Source organism: Miniopterus schreibersii (genome assembly GCF_964146895.1).
Source record: "Miniopterus schreibersii genome assembly, chromosome: 1".
NCBI lineage: Eukaryota > Metazoa > Chordata > Mammalia > Chiroptera > Miniopteridae > Miniopterus > Miniopterus schreibersii.
This window is the reverse complement of record NC_138101.1, coordinates 143,520,866-143,541,563: the sequence shown is the minus strand read 5'-3', so window position 1 is coordinate 143,541,563 and position 20,698 is coordinate 143,520,866. Positions and strand designations below refer to the sequence as shown.

Sequence of the window (20,698 nt, the reverse complement as noted above, 5' to 3'; positions counted from 1 at the left end):
ATTCAACTCTGCAATAATACTGTAATAACTATGTATGATGTCAGGTGCATGCTAGACTTATTGTGGTAATCACTTCGTAAGTTATCTATCTGTCTAGTCACTATGCTGTATATCTGAAACTAATATATTGTATGTAACTGTAATTGGAAAATTAAAAAATTATTAAAAAAATAAAATAAAAATCAACTCTGCTGATGCGCACTAACTGGATAAATTGATGGCTCAACTCCCAGGGAGGAGGAATAACTGTGCAGCAGGCTAGGGGATAATGTTCCTGGAAGCCACCAAAAATGCCCTAATTTATCCAAATGAAATCCATTCATGTATGCATCAAGCAAGGCCCAATTTCTGTCCTCCACAAGGCGAGCCCACAAGGCTTCCCTGAGTCTTCTCTGAGTTCTGCAAATGGGTGTCACACAATTTCAGTTACCTTATGTCCTGATGCTAATCCTAACTCTTGTAGGATTACCCACCAAGTTGTGGGTATCTTCTGTCACCATATGCTTTGACTACCTAGCACAGTACTGAATACAGACATTGCAAAAATTCAGTAAGTACTTGTTTTATTAGGCTTTCTGGCTTAATACATATGTTTGCACTGGTTGTGGTTAAGACTCATTCAGGCTTGATTCACTTTTTGGCTACTAGGAAAACAGCTCTTCCAGGAGTACTTAGTTCTGTGTGTCCACAAGTTACACAGTAAAAAAAAACCCAGAGTCCTATAGCATCCAGGCCCCTTTCATTGGTCAAATGTAAACAAATCAGAATGGGATTACTGCTCCCTTCATCTTGGGGCAAAAATAGCTTTTTCCCATCCTCACTATGCTTTATACTTCCTCACTAATGTGACTTTTTATTTTAAGCACAAGTGCTTTAACTCTGGTGTCACCTTAGGCCTAACATAGGGGTCATGGCCACAAAATGTAATAAAATGCTTGCTGAATCCAAACTGTCTATATTTCTACTCTTGGAGTTAGAGTGTCATAAACAGACTATAAGATCAAGTGGCCATAAAATTAAAAAATAAATAAATAAATAAATAAATAAATGTAATCTAAAATTAAAAAAAAAAAAAAAGATCAAGTGGCCAAACAAATACTGCACATTATAAAGAGTGAACTACTTTCCATCATTCATCCAAAATCATGAAAGGACAGCACTGGTATGTGGTGAGCTCATCATCGTTAGCCTTTATGGAGAAGCATAATGGCCATATGTTACTGGACAACGAAAGCAGTAAACCACTCAGACAAAGACTAGGACTAGATAACATCCCTTCCAACTTGAAGGTTCTAGAAAGTTGAATTTGTCAGAAAGCACTGGACAGCATTTAATTTATCTCAGGTCACCACTGCCTGAGTAATTCTGTAGTTCCCGCAGCATACTCCTATATTACCTGCATATAGGCCACTGAATTACTTACTGGCCACCTTATTATCAAAGACAGGTAGCATGAAGAGACAAATCTCAGATGCTACATAACTCATGTAAAATACAAGAGTCATAATGTATTATTGAGAAGAGAAAATGTTACATATATTATCAAGGACTATACAAATGTATGTGATGGTGTTTTACAGAGCTTCTGAATTCCCAAAGCCCTGTTGCCCCTTTGTTCAGGTTAATGAAGAGACTGGACTATAAAAAATCGGTTTCTAATACAAATTCACACTGAGAGTTTTGAAGCACATCCAATTTCCATAGTGACTGCGTAAAGTACACCAGCACAGTATAAATCAATATATCTGAAATCGGGATAGCAAGCATCCTCAGCATAAGTAAAAACTGGTAATCACTGTACCCATGTTTTTTTCTCCACAAGTTCAGAATAAGTCTTATACTCTCAGACCCCTGATTCTTTCAAGGTCTCCTGTCACCAGCTCACGTAGTTCAGTCTTACTACGTGATCTGGCTCTCTGCGTTTCTTTTTTCCAGTTGTGGCAAGTATTTGCTATTTCTCACAGATGTAAGTGATTTTAAGTCCTTGCCCAGAAACGTCACAGTAAGAGGTTTTCTACAGGGTCCATCCAGAGTTCCTGAATTTGAGGTTGGTGAGAGGAAAGATAAAGGAGTTCGGGGCTTTCATAAGCAAGGAGAGGAGAAATGAGCGGCATCTGTGATCTATGCTAGTCGCGAATCCCACCTTTGAAGAGCAGTCCCCAGGAGCCAGAACCCCGCTCCGGGCAGCCGTAGCTGGAAGAACAGGTTCTCCTGCTCTCGGCTCTGAAGCTCCAGGGCTGGAGGCTGCCCGGGGCCCCGCAACCTCCGGGTACCACAGCTCTAGACCTCAGCGACAACCTCCCCCGGTCGTCCTGAAGCCAGCCGCAGGCGCCCTGGACGAGTTTCCACCCCCCCTACCCGAACTCACAGCCAGTCTCCTTCTTGATTTCTTCAAGCTCTTCGTCCCGCAGTAACGTGGAGGCCCGAGACCCCATCACCGAGCCGGGAGCTCCTCCGGGAGCTGGAGCGCCTCAAGCAACAGAGGTAGCTGAGGGAAGGAGGAAAGCGGGGAAGGGCCAGGGGTCAGGGGAGGGTACCCAAGGCTTGTGCGCCAGAGAGGGCGTCCCCGAGGGTAGCCAATGAGAAGCGAGGCTGAGCCCGGCGCAGCACCGGACGCCCACGCTGCAAGCTCCAACCCCCGAATGAATCATCTCAGCGCGGAGCCGGGTCTAGCTGGAGACGGACCCCGCCCCCGGAATTGTGATGCAATCGGCCTTAAAAGGGCAATGCCACTCTGGCTCTAGTGACCGCAATTAAAGGGACAACGCCATTGGTTCACTTTACAAGCTAACCTGCGACAGGCAGTCCGTAGCTAAGCAGTTTCTCACGGAACTCTAACATAGAAATCCCACCCTACGGGTGGCAGGGACGGCGCTGAGAAGCAATAAAAATGGACAAAACGTAGCTTGGGGGAACTCTAGGGTGTGTCTTCCGGGAACTGCATGCTGGGAATTGCACTTCCTCATTTTTCGGGGCCGCCCTCTCTCCTCCCGGCCGCTGGGGGCGCTAAGGAATCTGCCTCGAGGCCGCGCGCTGATTGGCTCTTCAGGAAACAGCGGGACCTCTCGTGCCCCCGGCCAGAGTCAGCTGAGCTGAGCTGGGAACCAACTGTTGCGTACTCGTCTCCGGTCCTCCGGTAACCGCCGCCGCGGGCTTGGAACGCGCGGAGGGTTCGTCCGTAGCAGCGGTCCCTTTTCACGGTTCAAGACTGCAGCTCGAGGAACGCACCATTTGGCGAAGACTGCGACAGGATTCCCAAACTTCCTTAGGCTAAAAACCCCTAACGGCAGAGAAGAGTGAATTCCTAGCGTATGACTCGCCTTTTATTTGAAGTTTGTTATTTTGCCTTAAAAATAAGGAATTTTGCATTGTATTTTTTTAATCCTCACCCGAGGAGTATACACACACACACACACACACACACACATACATATATTATTTTAGAGGAAGGGAGAGAGAGAAACATCCATGTGAGAAACATCCCTGGGTTGCCTCCCGCAGGCCCCTGACGCGATCCGACCTGCGTAGGTGCCCCGACTGGACTCGCACCCGCCACCTTTTGAGGAACGACTCTCCGACGAACTGAGCCACATCGGCCAGGGCTGCGTTTTATTCTTATGGCATATTTCTGTTCTCTTGAAAATGATTAAAACCACCCCTTATGTTAATCCACCCTCTTAGGTGAACTAGTCCTTTTCCTGTGGCTTCGATGCCTTTACACCCCCCTCCTCACCCCTCAAGTGTCGTTTTGCACAGAACCGGTTTGGGATATGGTTAGAACCAAATTCCCACCCCTATCACTTAGTTCCTAAGCGCTAGGGGACTCTCTTAGCGAGCTGCCTAAGTAACTTGGCTTAACTAGTTTTAAGCTTCACCTAAGGCTTTGAAGGCTTAGCCTGAGACCGAGGTTCTAGTCTCACTTTTTTTTCATGACTGACTTGCTCTTGTTGGACCTAGTGATGGCTGCCTTCACGTGCAGAGTGTGATGTTTTGGATATGCCCCTCTAGAAGCCACAGGAGCTCCTTGGGAGTATGGGTATGGTAGAAAAACCTTGATGTCAGCCACATGATGTCTCTTTTCTAAGTGTGGATTGAAGCCCATCTCTAGATTCTGACCTTCCTAATCTTGAATCTTATCATTTGCAGCTGTCCTCAGTCAAAGCTTTCTTTGCTTTGTGTTAATGTTTTTTCCTACCTTAATATTTGTTTCCTTTCCAAGCATCCCACAAACTTATGTACCTTTTAAAAACATAAATTATTTTTTTGCCTCTATTAAGGCTGTTTTTTTTTTCTTCTTCCCAATTTTATGCCCTTTTTTGTTTCTGTAAAAATTCCCCTTTTGCCTGTTGGATTGATTTGAACAAAGAAGGATGATTTTTCTCAGACACTTTGGTGACTTATGTTTTCTCTGGATGCTTAACACTTGGTCTTGCCCTAGACTACACATACCATGGGGCCTGGTTTTCGTTCAGGTTCCATTACCTTCTAAATGTGTGCCTTTGGGCAGGTGTTTTAAATCTTTAAGCCTCAGTGTATGCACGTGTAAATTAGGTAATGGTTGTTGTAGGCAATAAATAACATTTGTGAAAGTACTTGCTAGACCTTAAAATGTAAAAATATAGGTAATTTGTCTGGCTAAAATTGCTATGTATCTTCTCCCCTTTTTCCTAGTTGAATTATGCCTTAATTATTCTGTCAATTTATAGTTCAAGTAAATTGTAAATTCGCTGGTTGACTATTCCTACTGTGGCAAAGGCTAGCAGTTTTTAAATTTAAACCATTGTAGAGGAAAATTTATCTAGGGTTCTAAAAACAAGGATATCCAAACCACAGGATTGTTCTAAAAGATACTTAAAAAACAAGATTCATCTTTTAAATTACAGTATTACACTAAAGAATATGAGTATTTACTATGAATGATAGTCATTTCTACAAGGTAAAGTTTCTTTTTTTACATTTCTGCATTATCATTGTTTATAATGAGCATGCATCATTATCACAAAAGCAGTTGAATTTTACTAAACTAGCATACAGCATGTGGCAGTTTAATCTGTCAGGCTGCAAATGACTGGTTGGTGATACTACATGCTTGAGCTGTGGCTAGGGTGGGATGGAAGCCCTTGCAGTGACATGGCAGGTGGAATGGTAATGCATAAATTGTGATAGTTCTAAGTCACTTATGCTTTGGTTGGTAAAAACTCTGGAAATGTTACTGATTTAGAAGAGAGTAGATCACAGACATTTCTGGGTAAACAGTTTATTGCAGCATGTATTGGAAATGTTTTGCCAATACCAATTTTTTTTCATTTGTTCTTTTAGGGTTTTTTTTGGTTGCTATTAAAAAGATAAAAAGCCTCTAAATGTTCTGTTATTTAGTTAAGGAAGGAAAGCTGGTATTACTCCTTTTTGTAGACAAAAAAGCCAAGCCTACCTTGTTTTAAGTCCTATAGTTTTCAGTTCCCCATGTATAAATTAGAGTTAGTGCTTACAATGATCTCTTTTTCATTATCATTCTAAAAAGAGAACAAAACTAAATTATTCTCATATTTTTATTTTTCTTGTCCCTTCCAGGCATGGGGAAAGGGAAAATAACTCGACTCCTCCCAAAACATTTTAAAAATCATAGATCTCTTTTATTTTCAAATGCTTAGATATTTGAAGATTACTTGAAGACTGCTTTTAGAATCAAAAAGCATGGATCCCAGCAGTGACTACCATTTCCTCAATCAAATTTTGTGGAGAAGGGTGAAACTAACATTGGTTTGTGGCATCTTTGAGGGAGTGCTCCAGCATGTGGACCCTAACAAGATTGTTGTCTTGAAAAAAGGTCTCTTTTTATTGTATTGTATTTATTTATTTTTAAACTTATCTTTATTGTTGAAAGTATTACAGATGTACCCCTTTTTTCTCCCATTGACCCCTTCTACCCCACACCTACCCCCACGTCAGGCCTTCACTACACTATTGTCTGTGTTCATGGGTTATGCACATATGCATATAAATTCTTGGTTAATCTCTCTCCACCCACCCACGCCCTCCAAAGGTCTCTTTTTATTTCTCATAATCTTCTGCCTTTTAAGAGATTCCTAACTGAGTTTGGGTGATGACTCTGGGCTCCATGGGATTATTAGTAGGCATCATTCCTATTTTAGGGAAGGGGTGGGAGGAAGATTAGCGTGCTGTTTTTCCTAACAGAGCAACATGGCTGCATATGCTAGCTTGTCCCACTTCTATACTTTTATTGACATGATTGTGGAAAATTTCAATATAGAAAGTATTTTAATTGGGTAGTTCTTTTAATTTTTCTCCATATGTATCTTGAAGTTAAAAATAACCACTCTATTAGATAGAATTGCATTTGGCTTCAGCAGAAAAATCCACAAAGATGGTTATTTTTCTCATGCAAAAAGAAGTCCAGAAGTAGGTTGCTTAGGAGTAGTGCAGTGGCTCAAAAATACCTGGAGGGACCAGATATCTTGTGCTCCTGCTCTGCCACCTCAGTGATTATCTATTATTCTTGTGGTCATAAAATAACCTCTACATCTTCCAGCTTTATTTTTGGTTTATTATAAAGCATGAACTCAGAAACCGCCAAATGGAAAAGATGCATGGGGCAAAGAGGTGGGAAGGGGCTTCGAGTTTCCATGCTGTCTCTGGTTGTGCCACCCTCCTAGCTTCTCCATGTGTTCACCTAAAGCTACAATATGTAGTTTTAAATTCAGCTAGAATATTGACTTACTAGGATAGTTGTTTTCCTGGCATAAATTTCAAGTTCACAATTAACACATACATAAATGGCATTTGAGAAATTAGGGTTATTGTTAAGCCATATTATGATTTTTGTGGGCTAGGATTAATTCATTTAGTAACCATTTACTGCTAGTTTCATATCCCAGGCACTGTGCCAGGGATATAGATAAGAATAACGTGGTCCCTGTTTTCAAAAAACAGTCTAGTAGTAGACATAAGAAAGATATACAGTAATGCAGTGTTATAATTAAAATGTAAATAATTATAATTAAAATTTTCATAATTATAAAATAAAGTGTTTATTATATTTCATAATTATTTTCTTAGGAATAGTTCCAGAAGTGAAATTACTAGGTGAAAGTTATGGATATTTTAAATGTTTTTGATGTGTATTTCCAAATAGTTTTGCAAAAGGGTTGTGCCTTATTTTGCTTCTAGTAATGAATGAATAAACTACAGTAAATAATCTAGTGTTGGATTTTTAAAAAAATGCTCATGTGTATCGTTCCTTGATTTTTGCTAGTTTTGTAGGCAAAAAAGTGATATTTCATTTTGGCATGTTTTAAAATATTTCTAGAGAGGTGGAACATATTTCTTTACACTTGTTACCTGATTTTATGTACTATTTGGACAAAGCAGAGTGTGACATCACTGTGACAGCAGTGTGAAGGAAGGATTGAAGTAGGGAGACACTAGATGCAAGGAGAATAGACAGGAACTATTCAGACAATTAAGGAACGCAATGAAAGAGAAATGATGGGCCTTGGCAAGGAATGGAGAAGAGAAAACAGATTCTATAAATGCTTAGGAAATGGGATGAGTAACCAAGTAATCATTAGGTAAAGAGCAATGGAAAATGACTCCTACATTTATGACTCAGAAAGTTAGGTGTATAGTACTGTTATTAATTGATAGCAATGGTAAGAGGAGCAGGTTTACTGGTTACTGGGAGAAGATAATTATTTCAGTTTGAAAATTTTATAGTAACTCTGCCATTAGTTGAAAATGTGAGTGGAACTCAGAGAAATATTTCATACTGGAGAAATAACAGATGTCAGGACAGGTAGGAAGTCGATGTGATCATTCAAGAAGAAGGAAAAAGTATGAATAACATATCCCTGGGGACTATCAATGTTTAATGGGCATGCAGAGATGGTAGAGGAGACTAAGGAGACTGGAAGCAAATCAGGGTGACAGTGTAACACTGGTTATGAGATGCATATTAAAATCACTGAGGCCTGGGTTTGGGTCCTAACTATGTCTTTTACTAGCAGTGTGACCTTAAGCAAATTATTCAACCTTTCTGAGCCTTAGATTCCTCCGTAATGGAGATAATGAAATGCCCATCTTATGTTACTGGATAATTAAATGTAGGCAAATAATTAGCATGGTGCCTGGCGTGGTAGTTCCAGGTAACTAGTAGGAAAAGAACTAAAAACAGAGAGTATCCTATAAGCCAAGAAGAAAAGAGAGAACAGTATCAAAGGATCCATGGGAGCCAAGTATGTTAAGACTAAACTTTTTTTGGATTTGAGAAATAGGCAGCTGGTGATCTTTGACCTCAGTAAGAATATTGTCAAATAGTGAGGGTGAAACTCAGTTGTTTTGGATTGCTGAGAAATGTGGGAATATGCAGCTGCTGTGAGCAGTTCCATCTAAAAAAAATAACAGCATATTGTAGACATGACCTCTGAACAACTAATTCCCTTATCTGCTCAAAGAAGAGCCCTGTGTTTGGGCCAGGAATTGGATTGTTCCTGACAATTCATATTTTTGAGCATATAGCATGACATGAAACAGAGTGTGGACTATAGAAATTGAGTCAGCTGCCTGAAAATTTTTCTGGAGTTAGGTGAAGTAAAAATCAATGGGAATATAGTAAGTAGATATAATCCTTAGCCCCAAAGGCCTTTGCATATTCTTGGGAGAAGTGTAAATGTTTGCTTATTATTGATTTTTAGAGAGAGAGAGAGAGAAGAAGGGGAAGATAGAAACATAAATTTATTGTTCCACTTATTTATGTATTCATTGTTTGATTCTTATATGTGCCCTCACCGGAGGCTGAACCCACAACCTTGGTGTATCAGGATGATGCTCTAAGCAACTGAGCTACCCAGTCAGAGCTTCTTGGGAGAAGTTTAAGTTCAGTGTACTACTAGTGCCCTTTTAGTTTCTCTAGGGTTCCCTCTGTTCTTTATACTAGTTGTTTCAAGGCTATAGCTTTGTAATTTGTTATTGACTCCATTCTTTGGGGAAAATAATTGGGGAATTTTTATAAAACTCAGATTGAGCACTTTTGAGAGATCATATTTTCTAATAGTTTTAAGGAATATTATTTTTTATTAACCAATTGAATTGTTTTCTATAACAGTGAAGAATGTGGAGACTGGTCGAAGTGTCCCAGGAGTGAAGATGTTTTTTGGGCATGAGATTGTGAATGGTGAGAACTTCATTTTCCTGAATGCTGTTATTGGGATTTGCAGTAGTAGTAAACTCACTGCACTGCCTCATTCCAATATTTGAAAAAACAAATGTTATCTTGCCTTTAATATTGCACTTACGAACTCTTAAAGTTAGTATTTGAGAATTGACCCTTACGTTACTGTTTCAATGGATATTATGAGCAGAATAGTCTTAGAGAATTTTAGTCATCTTAGTTTTACAATGTGAGGATTGCTGGTGCTCATTGCTAGAGACTCAGCCAGCAGGCAGAGTTAGGAATCTGAACAGAAAGGAATTGTCTTGATCAGCAAGCGAGTTTAACACTGCAGATTCACAGTACATCAGTCCCTTATTCTGAAATGTTTCAGAATCCAGAATTGTTCTGGACTTTTGGAAAACCTAACACAGGATATATAACGTTCATATTACATAACACCTCAAGTGGATCTAGGCAGCACTCTGTAATAAAACACATTTCTATAGAGAAATGGGTGGATAATCATACTAAGTGGAATAAAAAAGGACTATAAATAGTATGTCAGTTTAGGTTTTGCTGCCAAAAGAATTACTTTTTTTTGTTTGTTTTGTTTTTAGAGCTTTTGGGGTTTGGGGATCACAGGAAGCAGCCCTGTTCTTTATTTCTGCCAACAAAAGCCATTTTGTTGAGTAGGTTCAGTTGTTCTTCCTGAAAGAGTTTAGAAACTCATCTGGTCAGTGTGCTTCAGACAAGCCACATGGGCTAAGAAAAGGCGAGGAGCAAGAACTATGTTTGCTTTCAAGAACTCAAAAGCAGAAAGCCCTCTAAGGAGGAGTAAAGATCAGTGCAGGGCAGAGAGATCTGGGACTGCTTAGAGCTCTACATTTCTCACCATTGGGGCAAATATAAGGAAAGGAAAGGACTCCTATGAATGAGAAATTACTGCTGCTTGAAAGATTACTTTGTTTTGTGAGAGAAGTAGAATTTAGGGAGAGATGAAAATCTCACCAAATTAATGACTGCCAATCCAGACCCACTTCTAGCCAGCTATCCAATTGTTCTTTGTCACTAAGTATGCTACTGTAAAACTCTGTACCTTGAACACCTTTTTATAATGTCAGTGATGGTGGTGGCAGTAGTGGGTTTCTTAATTGTGTTTTAAGTATTAGCCTTTGCAGAGGAACAGAGCTCTGATTTGGCACAAAGCTAGGCTGTGGACGGGTTTAAAAAGGGAAGTGAAGGAATTGCTACTATCATCTTCCTAACTCAGGAGAATATTAACCGCTGACCAGCTTTGTGATCTGTACACTTAGATTTCATCTTCTCCTAAATTCTTTTCTCAGGACTTAGCCTTTGTTCATAATTTTTAGGCTCAAAAGATGGCCTTCTCCTTTGCACTGTGGCTCAATCAGACATGGAGGGTCTCCCTGAAAAGCACCTTGAATAAGAATTATCATGATGAAGGATAATAATTGATTATCAGTGTTTTTAGTGAATTTCACTTTCTCTGCCCCAAACTCAACACTTCTAGATAGTTTAGGGGAAAGACATTTGAGAGTGGCCCCGAGAGCCTTTCCTGAAAAGTAACTAAGTGTATGCAATTGAATCTAAGATACCATTAATTATAAGATACACTATTACTTTTCCCACCCTAAGAAAGAAAAGAAAAAAGGCTTCCAATTGTCATGTGTACTTACTGTAAATCATAACCAATTTCAGAGCTGTTTAAGATGTGTATCTTAGAATCAATGATACATATTTCCCTACATTCCCTGTACTGCTAGGTTAAAAATAAATGGTTCAGAATCTCATGGAATGTTTTCTCTCATGTATCTTTTGTGATTTCTAATCTAGCTTTTATTACCTTTCCTGTCACTGAACTATTAATGTACCAGCCTGTGAGAGTTTGAAAGGGACAGATCTGTAAATGATTTCATAGAAAACCTCCAAACAGTACATAGTGTGATAGAAGGTGCATTAGGATTGGAATGAATATAAAAGAAAAGCTATCTCTAGAACCAATCTATATGTCCACAGAGGTGCCCTGGAACAAAAAAGGCAAACATAACATGTAGAGAAGTTCCTAATCCTGCCAAGGAAGCTACATAGGGACATATTTATTAGGAGTCTTCACAACCTAAGTGTCCATCAGACATTTGGATAAAGAAGAGGTGGTATATATATACAATGGAATATTACTTGTCCATAAAAAAGAATGAAATCTTACCATTTACGACAACATGGATGGACCTAGAGGGTATTTTGCTAAGTGAAATAAGTCAGACAGAGAAAGACTAATATAATTTCACTTATATATGGAATCTAAAAAACAAAACAAATGAACAAACAAAAAAGAAATTCATAGATACAGAGAACCAACTGATGGGTGCCAGATGGGAGGGGATTGGGAGCTGGGTGAAAAAAAGATGAAAGGATTAAGAAGTACAAATTGGTAGTTACAAAATAGTCATGGGGATGTAAAGCACAGCATAGGGAATATAGTTAATAATATCATAATAACAGTATGGTGCCAGGTAGCTACTAGACTTATCGGGGTGATCACTTAATAAATTATATAAATGTCTAACTACTGTGCTGTACATCTGAAACTAATATAATATTGAATGCCAACTGTACTTGAAAAATAAAAATAAATAAAAGGAGTCTTCAGTACTTTGGATAGTCTTTTCTACTATATTGTTAGCATATAAAGGCCTCTAGGAACTAACATTTCATTCCCAGTTACTATTTGTGGAACACAGTCAAACTGTGGTCAGGGGCAGATGAGGGTGTTAATTGATTTCAAATTGGAAACTGTTGGAAGCCCCTTGTTTCTTTTACAGTGGAACTACTGGATGAAGTGGAACAAGGTGCAGTGGGAGGAAAAGCATCCTCTGTTAGGTATGATGGAATAATTTTCTTAATTATGATGTTACCCAAACGTATACATTAGGGAAGAAAGCCTTAACTCTAATTCAGTAGCTGGGTAATAGAAATGAGAAAAAATAGATGGATATTTTCTTCCATCTTTATTATTTTTTTAAATCTTTTTTTCAGTCCTTACCCAAGAAGTGAGGATATTTTTTCCATTGATTTTTTTTTTTTTTTTTAAGAGTGAAAGGGAGGGTGGGTGGGGAGAGAAAGAGAGAAACATCGATGTGATAGGTTGCCTCCCACACTCACCCAACAAGGGGTCGGGAGTGGACCTGCAACCCAGGTACGTGCCCTTGACCAGGAATAGAACCTGCAACCCTCTGGTGCACAGGCCAACACTCTAACCACTGAGCCATGCCAGCCAGGGCTTCTTCCATCTTTAAATGGTATATTCAAATCAGTGTAAGCAGTGGATGAATGGGCCCTCTCTGAAATGGAGGCCTTGAGTTCTTATCATTGATGTATGGCAAGGTCTGTGTATGGCATTAGCAACAAAGAACAATTCACCTGAATGTTGTTTTTTGTAAGCGTAGTCTAAATACAGAAAGAACAAGGTTGGATAAAGTGAAAGATGAAGACTTAAATGTATGTGAGTCTCCTCCTCCTGCTCCTGAGGCACCAACCACCTCTCTCCTGAACGACCTCAAGTACAGCCCGTCGGGTAAGCACTAGGCTCTCTTTATTGTGGTTCAGAACTCTTCAGAGTTGGTATAACCCTGAGTCAGGGCTCCATATGGAATGCTCAGCTAGGCCATTGCTTCTTGGTCCTGAATTAAGATAAAATATCATGATTCATTTGTTTATTTAATATTTGAGTGTACACTCTATCCAGTCATTATGTATACTGAGGGGTGGTATCTGTTACCTCACTGAGCTGTGGTGTAGGAAATAGACACTAAATAATTAAGATAAATGAATATAATATATAGTATGCTAGTGCCAGCTGCTTTGGAGAGAAAAACAAAAGCTAGAAGTCTCTGGAGAGGGTGGTTTAACAGTTTAGGTTGTCCAGGACAGGCCTTACCATATGGTGACATTTTCGTAATGGCCTGGAGAAGGTGAGGGATAGAGCTGAGTAGATATCTGTGGAAATATTTTTTAGGTAGAAAAAAGAACAAATACAAAAGCCCTGAGATAGGAACATGTCAGAATCTTTACATAACAGCCACAGATCGGTGTAGGTGGAGCAAGGAGAGTAGTAGGATGTGAAGTGGGGCCAATGAATCGTGGAGGAAGTTGTACATCACTGAAGGGGCTCTGACTGCGAAGTGAGAAGAGAAACCACTGGAGGATTTTTTTGATTTACCATTTCCCTAATGAGTAAGGATGTAGAGGATCTTTTCATGTGCTTATTTGCCATTGAATATCTTTGGTAAAATGTCTGTTCATATCTTTTGCTCATCTTATTAAAATATGTTCTTATTCAGTGTTTGGAGTTCTTTATATATTCTGGATACAGGTCTTTCTCAGACAAATGCTTTGCAAATGTTTTCTCTAACTCTGTGGTTTGGCTTTTCATTCTCTTAAAGTATCTCTTGAAAAGCAGACTTTTAAAATTTTGATGAACGACAATTTATCCATATTTGCTTTTATGGATTATGCTTTTGATGTTATATCTAAGAAATTTTATCCTAACTCAAAGTTACAAAGATTTTCTCCATGTTTTCTTCTAGATGTTTCATAGTTTTAGGTTTACATTTAGGTCTATGACTCATTTTCAGTTAATTTTTGTATAAGATGTGAGTGTGGATCAAAGTTCTTTTTTTGCATATGAATAACCAGTTGTTCAGCACCATTTGTTGAAAAGACTATATATTCTCTACTCAATTACATTTGCACCTTTGTCCAAAATCCATTGTCCATAAGTGGGTAGGTTTATTTCTTCACACTGTTTTATTTCATTGATGTATTTTTCTATCTTTACACCAATAATAGATTGTTTTGTTTGTTGTTGATTTATGCTTGAAATCAGGTGGTGTTAGTTCTCAAACTTTGCTCTTTTTCAAAATTGTTTAGGCTATTTTATGTTCTTTGCATTTCCCTATGAACTTTAGAATCAGCTTGCTAATTTCCATCAAAAAACCCTGCTGGAATTTTTATTGGGGTTGCATTGAATTGACAGATTGGGGAATATTGGTATCTTAACAATACTGAGTACAGTGGTACCTCGGTTTTCGAATGTAATCATTCTGGAAGACTGTTCGAGTTTTGAAACGTTCGAAAACTGAGGGATCAACAGTCAACAGCTAAGCCTCTGGATCTTGCTCTCAGCGGAAGCTGTGTGGCATGTTCGACTTCCGAGGTGTGTTCGGTGTGTTCGAAAATCGAAGCATTTACGTCTGGGTTTATGACGTTCATAAACCCAAATGTTCGTCAACGGAGACGTTCGAAAACCGAGGCACCACTATATTCCAATCCATAAACTTAGTATATCTGTCCATTTATTTAGATCTTTAATTTCTCAGCAATGTTTTGTAGTTCTCAGCATGTCTTACATATCTTTTGCCATATTTATCCCTAAGTATTTCATATTTTTATACTATCGTATGCTATTTTAAAGCTTTTATTTCCCACTGGAGAGTTTTGAGCAGAAAAGTTACATGATCTGACTTCTGTTTTAACAAGATCTATCTAAATACTGTATAGAGAGATACTGAAAGGAAGACAAGGGTGAAAGCATGAATACCCATTAGGAGGCTGTTGAAATAAATTTTAGACAAGTGGGTGTGATGAAGCTTGCATCCTAGTGGTGGCAGTATGGTTGGTAAGAAGTAGAATTCTGGATGTATGTTGAGGTGGAGCAAACACCATGTACTGATAGATCAGATATGGATGTGAGAGAGAGGAATCAAGGATGCTTTCAGGGGTTTGGGCCTGAGCACCCTGAAGTATGGAGTTGCTATTAAACTGAGATGGAAAAGACTATGGGTAGAAAAGGTTTGGGGGAGATAATTAGGAGTTTAGTTTCTGTCAACCTAAGTTTGAATGTAAGTCTAGTGATGAAGGGAAAGGTCTGAGATGTAGATACATATTCAAGAGTTAGCTATACGTGATATTTAAAGCCTTGAGACTAGATGAGATAGGTCACCAAGAGAGTGAGTATGGATGGAAAAAAGAAAGAGGTACATGGACTGTGTCATGGGCCACCCCAAAGTTTCAAATGTTGGGAGATGATGAACTATATATTATACTATACCTATAATCTTTTAAGTTACATAATTAAAAAATAATTAATTTTCAGGACCCAGAGAATTCCAAACGTGTGGACATTGGCCCATCTCCAAGACTAATTTATTATAAACTATTATTTTTTGTTATGAACATGCTTTTAAAAAGTGTATGTCTTGAAGTATTTAAGATAAACCTATGATGAGGGAAAGATTACTGGATTATCACAAGAAATGACTAAATTGTCCAGTTCATAGGATTATCATTTGTTGGGCTTTTGTTTATTCTCAGTTGACAAAGAAGGTGCTAATAGTGTTCACTGTGTGATGGGCCAATGCAGATGATAATGAAATGACATTAGACACTTGAGTTGCAATAGAGTAGGAGTTTATTAATGTAGCTAAAATTAGTGGGAGGGCTATTCTGTTTCTAAGGAAGAAATATCTAATACCATCATTCCCTTGTAGAGGAAGAAGAGGTGACATACACAGTCATTGATCAGTTCCAGCAGAAGTTTGGTGCTGCAGTAAGTATTGCCTTCAATCATTCCCAGTATTGTCTACATATGGGGATCATGTCTATGTCTCAGAATTTTTCTCTTATAAGATCATTGATGTTTGCTCTAATAATTCAACAAAATATTTGAGTGCCTGCTATATACCAGGCATTGTTCTGAGGTTGGGGTAAAACTCATCAATTTCCAGCCCTCAAGAACCTTACATTTTAGTGCAAGTGTTGTAGGCGGCAGAACGGCACTGGGTGTTAGGCCTATGGTTCAGCAACACTGGACCTGGGTTCAGCAACCTTGGAACTTGGGTTCTGGCTAGGAAAGAATTCAGAGCCAAGACCCAAACTCTAAGAGAACATTTATTTGGTAAAATTACAGAGATGGAAGAAGTAGTTCCTAGAAGAAATGGGCTTAGGAAACAAGTTATAGAGAGTCAAAGAAAGGGCCTTTGGGAGTTGGGAGTGAGAAAGCTAGTGCTAATGTGCCTTGGGGGGTGGGGGTGAGGATGGAGAGAAGGAAAAGGGAAAAGGAAAGGCAAAGACAGGCGCAGCTGCTCCTGGGTAGGTGAGCTCTGGGCCCTCTATCCTGATCGTTTTGCCTTAGGGGAGGTCGGGGAAAGATCTCATTATAATATTTAGCAGTTTTCCAGGTGTGTCCTTTCAGAGTTGTGGTCTCCACTGATTGATTGGTTGACACCAAGGTGGGGGCCATCATTCAATGCAACTTCTTCTGAGGTCAGCCACGGCTAGTTGTGCTGCTTTTCTGGGCCTGGAGCTGAAATACAACTGAGGCCTAGATGTTTTCTCTAGGGAAGAAAGGTCAGGGAGTCCAACCGCATGACCCTTGTTAGAGGAGGAAAGGCCACCCTGGGGGCAAGGTCCCACCCTACAGTTGTCCTTTTGAGGCACTCGAGGCTTTGCACCTGGTGACCTTCTGTACCTGGCCCAACGTCCTTGCTCTGCTCACACAAGGAAATAAATAATTGTATATAACCTGGTGATAAGTTTTATGAAGAAAAATAAAGCATGATGTGGTGAATAGAGTGACAGGGAGTTCCTATTTTTAGACAGAGGAAACCTCTGTGAAGAGGTGACTTTGAAACACAGACCTGAAAGAAGGGAGCCAGAACTTAAAGAAGGGAGCCAGAAGGTCAAGAACTTAAAGTTTAATTAGCAAGTACAAAGGCTCTGAGATTGAGGCACATTTGGCTTGTAGGGTGTTCAGTGTGGCAAATCACAATGAAGAAGAGTGAGAGGAAATGAGAGGAAACAGGAAGTAGATCAGGTTGGGCTTTTTTTCGACATTATAAGGATTTTGAGTTTGACTTGAGTAAGATGGACAGCCATTGGCACTTTTCTTTATTTTTTATTATTTTACATTTTCTTTATTTTATTATTATTATTTTTTAAATTCTCACCTGAGAATATTTTTTCCATTGCTTTTCAGAGAGAGGGGAGGGAGGGAGGGAGGGAGGGAGAGAGAGAGAGAGAGAGAGGGAGAAAGATAGATAGATAGATAGATGATAGATAGATAGATAGATAGATAGATAGATAGATAGATAGATAGATAGATAGATAGATAGATATGAGAGAGACATCAATTGGCTGCCTCCTGCATGGGAACTAACCAGGGCAGGGGATCAAGCCTGCGACTGAGGTATGTGCCATTGGTCAGAATTGAACCCAGAACCCTCCAGTCCATGGCCCAATGCTCTAACCACTGAGACAAACCAGCCAGGGAGGGCTCTTTATTGATTTGAGAGAGAGAGGGGGAGGGAGAGAGAGACACACACACCTATTTGTTGTTCTACCAATTTATGCATTCATTGGTTGCTGCTTGTGTGTGCCCTGACCCGGGATTGAACCCACAACCTTGGTGTATTGGATGACACTCTAACTGACTGAGCTACCTGGCCAGGGCACCATTGACACTTTCAGAGGAGAGTCAGAAATTCTTTTTTACTCATATTTTAAAAAGACAATTCTAGATGTTCTGTTTAGGTAATTTCATTATAATCATTTATTAATTTGAAACATGGCAGTAACTATTCGGCCTAGGGTATGATTCACAGATGGACTTTCTGGGTTACACTTTCTGTTTAGATGCAAGCTTATGCTCATGTCTGCATGGGTACAATTTTTTTAAAAAAATATGTCTTGATTTCAGAGAGAAGAAGGGAGAGGAAGAGAGAGAGAGATAGAAACATCAATGATGAGAGAATCATTTTTTAAGGGAGTATTAGCTTTTTAAAAAATATATATATATATTTTTTAATCCTCACTCAAGGATATGTTTGTTTATTTTATTGATTTTAGAGAGAGAGGAAGGGAGAGTGAGAAAGAAAGATTGAGAGAAAGATCTGTGTGAGAGAGAAACATTGCTCAATTGCTTCCCACTTACACCCTGACCTAGGAAGGGATTGTACCTGCAACCTGGGTATGTGCCCTGCCTGGAAATTGAACCCACAGCCTTTTGGCGTATGGAACGACGCTCCAGCCAACTGAGCACACTGGCCAGGACAGGAGTGTCAGCTTTCCTTTTTTTTAAACAGCTTTACTGAGATCTAATCCACGTGCTGTAAAATTCACCAATTTAAAATGTACAATTCTCTGGCTTTTAGCATATTCGCAGTTGTACATCCATCACCAGAATGAATTTTAGAACGTTTTCAGTACCCCCAAAAGAAACCTCATACTCCTTAGCTGTCACCTCTAACCCCTCCCTAGCCCCTGACAACCACTAATCCATTTCATGCCTCTGTGGATTTGCCTGTTTAGAACATTTTATTTGAATAGTATCACACATTATATTGTCGTTGTGACTGGCTTCTTTTGCTTAGCATAACATTTTCAAGGTTCATCTGTGTAATAGCTTGTATCAGTATTTCACTTATTTTTATTGCCAAATATTCCTTTGTATGGATATACCGCATTTCATTTATCCTTTCGCCATTTGATGGACATTTGGGTGGTTTCTACTTTTTGGCTATCGTAAATAATACTGCTCTGAACATTCACGTACAGGTTTTTGTGTGGTCATGTGTTTTCATTTCTCTTGGATAGACACCTGGAAGTGAAATTGCTGGGTCATATAGTAACTTTATGTTTAATTTTTTGAGGATTGGTCGTACTGTTTTCCAAAGCTGCTGTGCCATTTTACATTCCCACCAGCAGGATATGAGAGTTCCAATTTCTCCACATTCTTACCTGAATTGTGGAGTTGCTATTAAATTGAGATGGAAAGATTATGGGTGGAAAAGGTTTGGAGGAGATAATTAGGAGTTTAGTCTCTGTCAGCCTAAGTCTAGAGATGAAGAGAAAGGTCTGAGATGGAGATACAAATTCAAGTTAGCTTCTTATATTTAAAGCCTTAAGAATATGTTATCTGTCATTTTCATTATAGCCATTCTAGTGGTATGAAATAGTATCTTATTGTGGTTTTGATTTGTGTTTCCCTGATAGTTAATAATGTTTTTAATGGGGTGTTTTTGGCTACTGTATATCTTCTTCAGAGAAATGTCTATTCTTTTGCCCACTTTTAAATTAAGTTATAAGAATTCTTTACAATCAATAGATTCTTTGAAGGGTCCATGACAACAAAAATGAAATAAGAACTTTTGCTTTGGAAATTTGAAGAGGTAGGAAATCCTTATCAATAGGGAAATCAGCTTTTGTTCTCAGTTCTGCAGCCTTCTTGTTGTTGACTGAGGATGGAACTAAACTGCAGCCCCCTCTTTTCATCAGTGATAAAAGATACTCAGGATGCGGAACACTTTATGCTCTCTAAAGGAAGGTATTGTGCTTAGCATAGTTACCATGCCGTTATATTCTTGAGTAATTTACCTACCTATAAAATGGGGAGAATCTTGTATTATATAGATATTTTCATAGATTTTGGATTAAGGATTTTAGAATTACATAGTGTTTTGAAATAGGATAAGATTGTAGATAATTAAAGGACCAGCATATGTTCCTGGGATGCCACTATTTCAATTTTGAGTAATTCAGTGAATCCAAGATTTGAACGGACCTGTAGAGTCCTTGTCTCGCTGATTCTGAACAGTAGATACTGTGAAACTCAGCCACTATGTGAGTTCCCTTCAGGTATAGTACATTTCTCTGTGCTAGGGTGCTGTTCTTTGATGTGGAATCTGGCCATAAAGACTAGAAATCATTCTCTGTAGCATTAGTGGTAACAAAAGGATCTTATTAGCATTTGGAATATGAGTGGTTTATTTTCCAGTTGTGGAATAATTTTGTGAAAACTAAAAAGAGGATCAGAAGTGTTCAGTGATGGTGTGTGTGTGTGTGTGTGTGTGTGTGAAGCAGACTCCTATTTTGGATTATTCAGATTTTGTGAGTTTAAAAAATATGATCCACTTTGTTCATTGCTAGCCATTTTACTTGTGTCATTCATGATGTCATAATTGCAAAATAATTCCTTGGAGAATTCATTTTCTTCTTTATTCTTACCAGATGCTCCACATTAAGAAGCAGAGTGTCTTGAGTGTGGCTGCAGAAGGGGCTAACGTGTGTCGTCATGGAAAACTCTGTTGGCTTCAGGTAAAACCTAGTTTAAAAAAACTTATTTTGAAATAATTGTAGACTCGTAAATTTATTTTAACTGTCTTTTAAAAAAAATATATATATATATCTTTATTGATTTCAGAAAGGAAGGGAGAGGGAGAGAGATAGATAGAAACATCAATGATGAGACAGTCGTCATTGATCGGTTGCTTCCTGCACACCCCTGACTGGGGATCGAGCCCACAACCTGGGCATGTGCCCTGACCGGGAATCAAAACATGATCTCTTGGATCCTAGGTCAATGCTCAACCACTGAGCCATACCCGGCCAGGCTGTCTTCTTTTTTAAAAAAAAGTATGTTTTTATTGACTTCAAAGAGAGGAAGGGAGAAGG

General features: G+C 39.0%; 2 protein-coding genes across 3 annotated transcripts in view; one reads left to right on the top strand and one right to left on the bottom strand.

Annotated features, from left to right (window-relative positions):
• CHP1 (calcineurin like EF-hand protein 1) overlaps positions 1–2,649 on the bottom strand; it is a 37,924-nt gene extending 35,275 nt beyond the window's left edge. For both annotated transcript variants that reach the window (XM_081133037.1, XM_081133036.1), the window contains exon 1: positions 2,369–2,649. Coding sequence is in view for 1 of the 2 variants with exons in the window: in XM_081133036.1 (XP_080989162.1) it covers positions 2,369–2,435 (67 nt within the window). In the remaining variant the exon portion in view is untranslated. The remainder of the gene's footprint in view (positions 1–2,368) is intronic.
• A 398-nt stretch (positions 2,650–3,047) lies between these two features.
• Positions 3,048–20,698, top strand: part of EXD1 (exonuclease 3'-5' domain containing 1) — a 34,236-nt gene continuing 16,585 nt past the window's right edge. Inside the window, exons 1-7 of the mRNA XM_081140722.1 lie at positions 3,048–3,309; positions 5,652–5,827; positions 9,122–9,190; positions 12,013–12,070; positions 12,637–12,764; positions 15,739–15,797; positions 20,255–20,341. Of these exons, the coding sequence (XP_080996848.1) occupies positions 5,695–5,827; positions 9,122–9,190; positions 12,013–12,070; positions 12,637–12,764; positions 15,739–15,797; positions 20,255–20,341 (534 nt within the window). The 5' untranslated portion in view covers positions 3,048–3,309; positions 5,652–5,694. The remainder of the gene's footprint in view (positions 3,310–5,651; positions 5,828–9,121; positions 9,191–12,012; positions 12,071–12,636; positions 12,765–15,738; positions 15,798–20,254; positions 20,342–20,698) is intronic.